General features: G+C 38.6%; 1 protein-coding gene and 1 long non-coding RNA gene across 2 annotated transcripts in view; both read right to left on the bottom strand.

Annotated features, from left to right (window-relative positions):
• Nucleotides 1-40: 40 nt before the first annotated feature.
• The window catches only part of LOC145438178 (xanthine dehydrogenase-like), a 47227-nt gene continuing 35088 nt past the window's right edge, over nucleotides 41-12179 (bottom strand). The window contains exons 25-30 of the mRNA XM_080315539.1: nucleotides 6332-6460; nucleotides 5692-5831; nucleotides 4203-4334; nucleotides 3035-3182; nucleotides 1731-1902; nucleotides 41-805 (exon numbers count right to left, since the gene is read on the bottom strand). Coding sequence (XP_080171665.1) covers nucleotides 738-805; nucleotides 1731-1902; nucleotides 3035-3182; nucleotides 4203-4334; nucleotides 5692-5831; nucleotides 6332-6460 — 789 coding nt within the window. The 3' untranslated portion in view covers nucleotides 41-737. The remainder of the gene's footprint in view (nucleotides 806-1730; nucleotides 1903-3034; nucleotides 3183-4202; nucleotides 4335-5691; nucleotides 5832-6331; nucleotides 6461-12179) is intronic.
• On the bottom strand, nucleotides 6885-12157 carry LOC145438221 (uncharacterized). The gene is made up of 3 exons (XR_013914883.1): nucleotides 10748-12157; nucleotides 10151-10210; nucleotides 6885-9243 (listed from the first exon to the last, which is right to left on the bottom strand). It is a non-coding gene; the product is annotated as an uncharacterized LOC145438221 (long non-coding RNA).

The raw sequence follows: 12179 nt of genomic DNA, 5'->3' as shown, positions 1-12179 counted from the left end.
TTATGCGTACACCGCACAGGCCTGCTACAGTAATCGAAGATGAGACGACAACAAAACTTATATTTCTACACTACATTCAAGAAACATCTTGCACATCACCAGAGGCATGAAAGGTATGAATATTAGGAGACATAAATTTTCAATGACAAAGAACGGATTTGTACACTTGCTGAAGGAATGTCACACTATAGCAGTGTTGGGATCAAGTCACTACCTTCGAGTTACGAGTTATTTCAAGTCATTGCACATTTTGACTCGAGTCAAGTCAAGTCATACGAAAAAGGGGACTCGAGTCATCCCAACACTGCGCTATAGTATCATAACACCGCATTTAAATGGCCAGAGTATGTTTCGATTTCATAGGCATTTCAAGACTGTTCCCAAGTCGAATGCAGCGATTGCCTGAGACAAGTAGTTTTCATTAACATCCATCCTTTACTACATTCTCTACAATCCACATACTAGATATGTAGCGTGCTACCAATTCAAGCTGATTGATATGACTCACACATGCTCAGGAGTCATTCCTATGAGATTTCAGTCTATCAAAGCCCGCTCATTAACAGAAACGAGGCACTAGTTCTGCGATATGACCAGTAACTTATTATTTCGGAAACAGAATGGACCAACGGCTAAAAGACTAATGATCAACAGGAGGATACAGGTTAGAAGTTAGTAGGAACATATATTCATGATTGATAGATATAGTGTGATGGGAAAAAATTGTGTGTTAGAATCTAAATTTTGTAATCCGAAATCTTGACTTTGCAGAGTTGCTGCACGTTATCCACGCTGGCGGGCATGTCTGAAAATGAAGCGGAATACATGTCAGATAATTTGCACTGCCACAGTTCTTCAAAAAGTGCAGTGAGCAGTAGTGATAAGAGGGACATTGCAGTACCTGATATTAGTTCAATGTCACTAGCCTTTTGTCGAAGAGTTTATTTATCTGATTCATATATACATATATCAGATGGGTTGCCGAAGAATTCAGGCGCAATCAGTTATGTTCTAGTGTTTTTGTAAGTACTCGAGCCAGGGATAAAAATCTAGATAAACCCCCGAGACCTGAGAAGGAGTTTGTTACTCGAATAAATTTCAAAGTAATGCACTATCAGATAGACCAAAACTACTAGGTTAAGTTGTTTTATCAGTATCATGTCAATATATTAGATACTGTATCAACTCACAAGGTCTCAAAGACAGAAAAATATATTTCTTTATTTTACCAGGTATGCAAATACCTTTTTATCCATGTGCACACTATTGACACGGATGGTTGCATTCAGAAACCCACACTTCCATTTCAACATCTTTTACAGTGGGATTTCCCACTTTTTACATCTCACATTTAGTCAAGGAGAGAATCAATTTGGGATAACCTTCCATTAGTTTCAATGGTGAATTTCCACAGCCGCAAGGAATCACAATGTAGGCTACAGTTTGTGAAGCATTTTGTTATTTCGCGTTGGTAAAAGGTTATTTTAATATTATCCGTGTGTGTGTGTGTATGTGAGTGATTGATTGACTCGTTGTGACTCCTTCTTATCTTTTCATTACATTGCAATCTCGTAAAGTTTAGAGCTGGTAACAATTCATAATGATATGATTGATATTGGATCGTCTCGACTATGTATATGATAGCGAGTAAGTTTAAATGTATATATAATAGCGAATAAGTTTAAAAATAAATCAGTATGGGACCACCACAGCGGTGGAAAGCGACCAACCTATGGCAAAATAGGTGCCGTCATTCCTGAAGCTCTCGACACAACGCTTTATTGCAAATACCACCGACGATGAGAGAAGCAACGGAGGTTCTCCGACCGCTTTGGAGCTGAGACTAGTATTTTCCTCCTCTTCGTTTTTCAGGAAGGTGATGTTCCATTCTGTTGGAATATCCTGCAATAGAGAAACAGGAATCACAAGTGAGAGTGAGAGAGAGAGTCTTTATTTTTTCAACCAACCAAAATACATAACAAACAGGCGGCAATGATGGTGGCACGGAAAATATGCATGCACAGTATTCGGTATCAGATAGGAATTATTGATACGACGTTGAAGGTTAACCAGTCTGATCACACCCACATCAAACAGGTACACTTGTCTCTATACAGTCTGGCTGTAGATACTGATTGTAAAAAAGGGAAAGGAAAAAGAAAAAATAAACGATGGTAGCAAATGATCAATGAAGCAATGTCTGGGCGAGGTAGGGCAATAGTGTTAGGTTTCGCAGGCTATGTGCCATATGCAAATAAGTCATGTACCTGCAACCACTTTCGAGCTCAACCTATGACCGTGACAATGACTTGAAAGTTTGGAAACTTCATTGCGGCCAGAAGAAATATATTACCATTTTTCAATGCTAAGGTACGGTTCACTGAGACTCCAACGACAGAAATATTGTTGAAAATATATTGCTATTGGTATAAAGTGTAGCCTATGTTTTTGGTTCTTGGAAAAATCGAATCTCAATACTCTACTCGGATTCGCGTACCCTAGTCAAGAGTCAATGTCTTCAAAGCATCCCGAATACTGCAATAAAAAAATTATCCTCTAATCCGATGATAAATTCAGCCATAAGCTCGGGACCACCTGAATCCCCAATACACTATGTGTGTTTCACAACATCAATAACAGCGGTGCACGTCGATCGTAATCTAGAGGTTAATCATTATTTTTTTGACATATATATATATATAGGGCCGTTCGTCAAATGAGATCTAAATTTTTCTAATACTTTGGTAACTGCAGCCTCCTTCACCAGAATATTTGGCTGCACTTATTCATGTGTGTCAGCCTTTTACAACACAAATGCCAGTCAATGCGAGGCATTAGACATGACATGACAAAATATACATGGTTTTTGTGTGAGTACATTCGCATGACTTATCGCATCCCTTGCTTGCTAATTAAACAGGATTCTTTGTGATCCGTGAACCATGAATTTATGTGCAATTCTTCACAAGGATACCAACATATTAGTTAGCAGAAAATGGGAATTAATTGAAAAAAACTGCCAGCGCAGACTCACCTTGCTGGCCGGGGGTTTGTACTCCCATGTATTGTGCGTCAACAATTGCCCATTTTCTGGATTGAATATCAACTTTTCAGTTGTGTAGTATCCCACGCCAAACATGAAGGCCCCTTCTGCTTGCCCCACATCAATTTCAGGATTGACGCTGTAGATACGCAACAGCAAGAAAACAATATTAATACACATGGTTGATATACATAATCACAGGATGCAAATATAAGGTACAACCAACATTGGAAAATGTGATGTGCTAACCCCTATTGATCAAAAAGCACAGGAGCTTTCAACACACAGCAAATACTGTAGTCAAATAGTTCAAAAATGTTACCTCAAAATGGATGCCCAAGTATTTCACTTGAGTACTTTAATATCAAGCCTTTATCCACAATAGTATATTACATTATATTACGGATCATAAGGGCTCTAATCTAACAACTGTAAACGAGGATGTTGGAATTTGCTTCATTATTATTAATCGCGATTCAGGTTTCTCTGGAAGCCGGGTACATTTGAGTCAGAAGTGATACAGTAGTGCGACCACAAATATTTGAAAAAAAAGTTATATTTCCCATATAACGAGCATATAACGGTTTCGCCTCGGCGTTTTTTTAGGTCCATTTTTCTGACTCAGTATGCACTTTTTTACCTTTTTGGAATTGTGTGTCAATGTCAGTGACTTGTTTGTATTGATGACTAGAGTGATACCTTCGATGCCACTGTCGGATGGTTAAAATATGGCGAAGCCTTGCTCGACATAAATGGTGTCTTGAAGGATTATTTTGAAACTATGTATCACTAAAAATCTCAACAATTGTTGAAGATCTCTACTCTGACTTCACGCTTCACGGGTCGGAAGAAATCGTTTGGCAGGCCAGATGTGGCTTGTTGGCCGTATGTGTGACATCCGTGGGGTACGAGGTTTAGCATTATCACAAATTTATCTTAAATGATTTAATGGAGATAAGTGTCCCCAGTGGTGGAAGATATCATTGCAGGAAGTTCACTACTTCATGTAGATAATCCTGGACATATTTATCCGGAACTAGAAGTGTGTTACCATTGGAAAATCCCACGAAGACTAATTCCGAGCATTTTGTAAATATTCACAGATAAGATAACTCGGTTAAAATTGGACGCACGCTATCGACTAAATAAATAAGCAAACCTTTTCCCGCAATCGTAGATCATATCGACTCTCTTCAGAGCATATTCTCCAGTCAATATATCCATTTCCACTTCCGACAGTGCTGCCCCGCAAACACTGTAACGCTTGGCAACACTTTCAGTTGGATAAACCCTGGAAAACAACACCAAAATTTTGTGTAAATGAAAATTAAATAGCCGACTTCACACTATGTTGAGATTTGTAATTCACCACAGGCGGTCAGTAACGATGTATATGTAATATTTTGGGATACTCAAGTAGATTTTGAAAAGTGGATACACTTTTATATCACTTTTATGTGTTGCATTGTCATAAAAACTGTGCAAAATAGCCCTTGCATCGCAGTAACTGAATATATCAGGAGATCGCACCTATTTGCAATTTCATTTTATTTCACTCGAGAATATATATCTTGCAATTCGGAAAGTAACCGCGTATACCTGATAAAAGCATGCAACTCCTGAACCAATATTACTTTTGAACCTAATTTCTGGGGCGATTATTTGTTGACCTAAAAACGAAAGATTTTGCTCAAAAAAAGGAAAATATTTACATATTTTGACCGTAAACAAATTAACTTTGACAAAATTTTGCAATCAAGTATTTAAATTAGGCATTGCTGCACAAAATGTTTCAATTGTAGTCATTTTCTTGCACTTTTCTAAATTTTTGGTTGAAACTGAAGTCCTTACGGACTAGCTTGTCAAGAATGAAGTAAAACGTTCAACAGAAGCAGTTGTTTGGTAGCAGCATTGAAGTTTGGAGTATACTGCATGAGTGTCAGTAACATACCTGTTGCTTCATGTGGACAATGTTGTCTACATCAAGCTTTTTAGACCAGAATTCTGTGTTTTTTTATCATCTCACGATCCAAACGTTGAGAATCACTATGGTATATTACCCAATGTCCACTACGCTGTCAAGTTTTAGATTCAGTGAGATATCGGAGTGAGCTTGAAAAAATTTCAGACCTACTAAAAATTTTACTCACTTTAGGTGTGCTGATCATCATGCCTTGTCAACTTATTTGTTGTAATCGATAATTTATGATTCACAATGACTAGACAATGGGCCATCTACAACAGTAAGCCTGTGAAGTAGGCTACAAGGTGTAAGATGTCAAATGAAAAGTTCACCGACAGCGTAACCTCTACGACACCAACGAAATGCAGTGTGCCAAAGAATTTTTGACTTCCTAAACTATTTGGACCATTTATTGATCTAATGCTACAATTTTGACAAAAATTTCACTTTTTTTGCCTTGTCAAAAGTCATCGCCCCACTAATTACCCCGGTACGTTTCAGAACTTTCATTTTATCCTTCTTGTTCAACTAACTTTGATGTGTCTTGGGAATCAATATATCAACTTGCAAGTAAGTAGAAATTTATGGTGCAGCTTGCTATTTGAATAGAAATGCCTCTCTGAAACTACAAAACACCTCTTCGTACTGTGTGGTGGTAATAAGAGTTGACACAGCCATCACTTACCAATAGTGGGCTGTCAGATCTACACCTTCGTAAAAACACTTTTCCACTTTCTCTTTCCAACTAATGTCACTGGAGAGTTGAAGCTTCTCTGTTGCGGCGTCGATACGGGTTTTCATCATTTTGCAACATTCCAGCACGCCCTGAAACAGGATAATATTTCAGAGTCATTATAGTAACAATTTTCATCAATCCAAGACACCACAGGAATAGTAACACAACAAAAAGCAAGGAAGAAGTTCAAATGTCTTGCTGAAGTCAATCAGTTACAGTTACAGCTTGGCGTACAAATACATTGGCCTGCAAACATATTGAATATATGCTGCATGCACAACAGACCCAATGAGAAACAGTATCCATACATAAGAACGAATTTAAAAGGAGAGAATGGGATAAGAGATGTTAGTCAAGTAGGCTTGCTATCAGGCTTGAGCAAGTACCTAGCAAGTAGATGCAAAGGATTTCAGTCTTGAAGTTGTTGAATTTGTATCAATTCTAAAAAGGAAATCAGCATTCCTTGACTCATAGCAAGGAAGCAAAAATATCAGCTACATTACAGGCAAAATTGACCCCGTTGGTGACCAAGATGACAAGGCCTACGTCATTTTGTCATTAAAAGAAAACAATGAAATAATATGGGTACCTTGGCGCACATCTCAGAAGTAATGCTGCCGGCAGAAGGGCCACTGTTCGGCGCCATGATATTTGTCGTTTCAGAAACCCTGATCAAATCCATCGGTATGCCGAGGATGTGTGCTGCAACTTGAATAAGCTGAAAAAATTCCCAAGCGAAATTTCAGTGATCAGCAGTAATTGAATCCCAACTGTACCCTATGCTTCACTGTAATAATCATGAGCGACACGGAAGCCAGTTTCAAGCGGTTAAATTGCTGTACGAAGACCAGGTTAACAATTTGCTAAATTAGCGTTCATTAACTGCGGAAGGCCATAAATGACGTTCTTTCAAGTGCTTGATTTTCATTTTTACTTCAAAGTTTCCAATAGAACGACGGACATGCAATATATTTGGCTTCAGCATTAAGTACCAGAACATTCACAGAACAATTAAACAACGTAACCCAAACTACCCTACCCTCAACCCTAAACTAATCTCGCCCAAACCCTAGCCCACAACACAATATAAACTTCAAACCTAAAGTAGTATCTATCAACATCAGGGGACCAGGAATTAAATAAATTCTGAATGCTATTTTCCCATTTCTCTCGAACAGTTTCTTAAAAAGCGAGAAAGAGAGAATTTATTTGGTACATAACATAACTACAAAAACGCTCACCGAACAATCAACAACCTCACCCAATCAAATTCAACTTCCCAACCTAACCTCACCCCCAACGCTAACCAGTAACCTAATCTCACCCTTGCACTCAACCGATGACCTAATAGACACTTAGGGCGGAGGCCAAAAAGCTGAGTAAAAACATCCTGGATTTTCGCTTCATCTGCGAGTTCCAAGATCTCCCGATTTAGAAGTAGATGATCCGCACGCCAAAACATTGGATGTTCGTGCGAAGTTAGTAGATCTACAAATCCAGGATGTAGGACGCTATTGCGTCAAAATGACGCAAAATGTAGTCATCCGTGGAAGGTTGCCATGTCAACCCATCGACTTCGCAGTAAATATTGCTTTGGCAATGCTGATTGGAAACGTCGTCGATTTTGGTCATATGCTATGAATGCCGTCGTTTCCTAGGTAGACTTATGAAATTGATTTGACGCCACTTTGCAGCTTTAATGCATATCACTCTGTAGTTTATTCACAGTTATAAGTTCTAAAGACGGCATTGCAAACCGGTACTGTTGTTATTACTGTCTGTAGTATGGATAATTTGGACATCGTAGATGGCAGTTCGGATGACGAGAATACAATTGTTGTGCCCAGGCATTACTTGGCAGACATATCGGACTTATTTTTAAAATACCCAGAAAATGAATTCGTTGACCGCTACAGATTCTAGAAGGGAGCTACGGTAATTCTATTGGAGATGATTAAAGACAGCCCATGGTTGGAAGTACGGTGTCAAGCTTTGCACCCCATGATGTAATTACTCTGTGCTCTCCGATTTTTTGCTACGATCATTTTCAACAAAGAGATGCTGACTTGATTGGTGTAACCCGGACAACTGCACGCCGAATTATCCACTGCATTTCTTGGGCATTGTCAGAGAATAGAGAAATGTTGCAGGAAAGGATATTTTTCTTTGAACTGTCAAATGGACTGCAATGCCAAGAGAATGCCGGTTGTGACTAATGCTGTCGTGAGGTGGCCAGGGAGTACTCATGACTCAAGAACTTTTGTAAACTCCAGATTAAAATACGAGCTCGGCCAGAAAAAATACAATGGGACTTTGCTGGGAGACAGAGGCTCTATGCTCTAAAAATGTACCTGATGACTCCATTAACAAATCCACAGGCTGCACAAGAAAAAAAATACAGCTATATGCACTTAAAGACACGCGTGCTGATCAAGCAATGCTTTGGCGTCCTCAAACAGCGTTTCCAAATCCTATGCGAATGCAAATCGAAAACACCATCCCGGCAATCATTGCAACAATATGTTTGCACAATTTTGCTACAAAAACCAATGAGCCAGTTCCTGATATTGCAGTTGCTCCCGGGGAAGCTACGGATATAACATCTGAAGTTGGATACACTGACGCAATAGCCGATCTTGAAAATAACATCAACACATATTTCTACTAATTATGTTTATTTTAAAATTTTAACGAACACAGTAAACCGTGCTGGTGTAAAAATAATAAAGAGAATGAAATGTGCATGACTTCGTGGAATGAAAGATTCAACTACAATTGCACTGTAGATAATAAACAAAGAGCAGGTGTCCCATTACTTCTAATCAAATTGACAAATATGAATTGAAAAAATGTACCGAAATGTTTGCACCGTCGACAATACCTATAAGGCGAGGAACACTTGGCAGGCAGGCACAATGAAATATTATAAAGAAATGTTGCATTTCAAAAAATTTGCACCGTCGATAATACCTATAAGCAATGTTCCCTCTAAGCTACTCACGTACGCAAATGCGCAGTGCTGACATGGTCTCTGCGCACAGAAAATCCAAGTTGCGCACCAAAAAATTCGAAGTGATGACTTTTTTTACAGACATTGACACACTGTTGTCCAAGGGTCTGCGTAGTGAGTTGCTGAGTGTGCGCAAACTTGTCGAAAATTAGAGGGAACATTGCCTGTAAGGTGAGGAACACTTGTCAGGCAGGCACAATGAAATATTATAAGAAATGTTGCTTTTCAGAAAATGCGTATTCGGCTATTTACATAACTTGACAGGAAGGCACAATGAAATAATTGAACAAAGAAATATTGCATTACAGATGTCACTAATTCCTCAATTGTCCAAGGTCTAATCTATATTTTTCCATTTTTATCGCATGTTCTTCAATACGCATTTTGAATTCTTGCTTTCTGAAATATCTTTCTTCGTCTCTCATGTCTTTTCTTTCTTTGAGCTCCTCAATCTTGCACACCATCAGTTCAATTCTCAGCTCATTGTTTTTCTGAATTAAAAGAAGTTCATAGTGACTCTGCGATGATGTAGTAACCTATGATTAAACTAAAACTTGTATTAAGAAGCCAATCACAAAAGAAATCATTTGGAAATTCTCCTGGTCTTGTTGGCTGATATTTTTTCCTCTAATGGATGATATCAATATCTGTTTCCAAGTGGGGTATCCATTCGATATGAGCCGTGAACCAATAATTGGTCAGTCTCTAGTCATTAAAAACTTGTATTCCGCAACCAGCTCATCACAAAGTGCAGAATTGGTGGTTTTCATTGTATTGTATTTATATACTAGAGCCCGACTGATATTGGAGTTTTGGGACGATACCGATAAAACCAATATCCAACTCCTTCACCGATAACGACTATAGCCTATATTCAAATTGTGTGGAATACCTTAAAATGCGCATTTGAAAAACTTCAGGGCATCTATTTGAACAGCTTTACAGCCAATGCTATACTTGGACAGAAAATAAACTAGAAAGGCTGTATCAGCACACCTGTAAAGTGTAATATATGTGAAATATATCAATATTCTCAGTCTAGTGGTCAAAGAGTATAGTTTATGGACTTCCTATGACCATGCTGTGACCTCACGAAAACTGCCCATACATATTCATTTCCAATGGCCGATAACAACGATTCTTTCAAAGAGTGATATCGAGTCTATATTATCGGCAAAGCGATATAATCGATCAGGCTCCATTGTATACCATCTTATATCAATTGTTACAGGATTGTAACTATGTGCATTGCACTGGTAATCAGCAATCTTTCGAGCAGTCAAACACCAATTCCAACTCTCTCGTTAGCAAAAGTTTGCCAAACTCCCCTAAACTGCAAGATTGTATATTCTGAAATATCAACTCGACTTGAAATTCAAATGAGTATAAGCTACATACCAGGTGGCAGATCACTTGTCTTTGTCACGTATGTTGACTGCGATTCCATGTAGCTTGTTTCTGAAAAAATGTGAATGTTTCAGAAGGATTTGAGGCTATACGTATGTTTACACATGTACAATGCACAATTGCACATGCATATTTGCTAGTGATGGTGGAAAATACTGATCATTTGACAACTAACAAAGAATCTCATTATAAAATCGCTGAATGTATGACAAGAACGTTTGATATCGTGAATGCATTCCCTTTAATACACCACCGGGTGAGAATTCGATATAATATATATCTACACTTTTACAATTGATATGTTAGCAAAAAGTAGTGATGAAAATAACGAGAGGAGTTGCCTCTGACATGAACCGATCATCATCATGGGGAACACTTCTCGATGTGGTCAATGTATCGAACAAGTTCTCATTACTCTCTCGCAAAATAACTTACATGATTGATTTTCTGCAGTAACTATAGACAATACAGTGGAATCACTTTCAAAATGATGTTCAAGTGGCAGAACCTGTGCTGGTATGACAGCTATAACCATTAATTTACTGATATGCGCCATATTATGGATATAATTAATGTCTACAAACTTACCTTGAAATAAATATCACCGTTACCGGGTCAGATACCATAACTTCAGTCACTCTTCCAATTGAATGTTCCGAAGGCCTTCTGTCATTTTCAGTTTTGACACTTTCTCTTGTTTTGAAGCAACCTTCAATTGCTGTTCTGTTTTTTGCCATGTTTGGTGATGTGGCATTTCACGGCTTGGTTGATTGTTTCCAATGCAAGAGAACGGCTGAATTCGTTTATTACATAGTTTGTATGCAATTATCATTAAACATTCTGTAATAACATGATCATCAGTCAATAAGGAGAAGCACAATTGAGTACCGGTAACAAAATATCACCAACATGCAGTATTCACTACCTTTATAATGAACCTCAGATAAGCAATTTCAATCTACAATGTTATAACTATTACAAACCTCGCCAAATTTATATGCTTTTGTACCTTAATCCAGACTTTGATCCTGGTGGCGACCAGGATTAAGAAGCAGCAGTCTATACTCAGTCGGTTCTGACAGAATCTTACTAATCTACCTTTCTGGTCCGCAGAAAATCCAGCAACGTGCAAAATCCCCAGATCTTTTATTTGATCTATATTTTTGGCCCCCACCCTTAGGAATAGGGTTTTATGGACTATGTGTGGCCATATTCATGAATGCATTAGAGAGATAATGTCAGAAACATGCTATCCAAAATGGGAAACGTCCAAATGGTGGGGTTATCTTTATATACAAAGGCAGTTCACAAACCAAATGACCCTTAACCTCTTGGCAGCGGCAGCGGGAATGAAACAAAAAACTCGAAAACTTCAACGCAGAAAAAGGCTACTTAATGGGGTCCGAACTCGCCATCTGACGAACCTCACGAAAGCTGGGATATAGCACTTACTGACTACGCCATCCAATCGGTTGTAAAATCTCGATTTAGTTCCGTAATCATTCCGCAAAACAACTTCTGTTTTTGGAAAAATGAATTTCTCTCACTCTCGCGCCTGTGGTTCCGATAGGGCTAGGCGGCGTCGGAACTCAGTACTACTGATGCTGTGACAACTGCAGAATCTCAGCTTTACATCAAGCCTTCACTGGAAGAATTACCTAGCTGTGTTCGCGAGTGATTACGTAAAAACTTGGTGCATATTGAGGGGCATATTTTGTGGAATTATTGTGTATTTGTTACGTAACAATGATACATACCTCACTCAATTCAACACTGACGTGTGACACGCGATTTCGCCGCAAGCCATCAACATTAGATACAATTACAACGAAGTTCAAGAGAGTTTGTGGTCGATACGGTGATTGCTTTCCCGAGTGATTACACATATCTACCCTTTGCAACAAATCCCAACCGTCTACGCTCACTAGAACGATAAATATGCAGTGGCAAAGTTAAAATCCGACTTAAAAGCGGGTGCCGCCACCAAGAGGTTAAAGACTCAAAGCAATCGAAGCAGCAA

This window comes from Botryllus schlosseri, chromosome 4, assembly GCF_051294905.1.
Source record: "Botryllus schlosseri isolate E-star chromosome 4, Bs_hap1, whole genome shotgun sequence".
NCBI lineage: Eukaryota > Metazoa > Chordata > Ascidiacea > Stolidobranchia > Styelidae > Botryllus > Botryllus schlosseri.
Note: the sequence above shows the minus strand (reverse complement) of the source record. Positions and strands in the feature narration are given on the sequence as shown.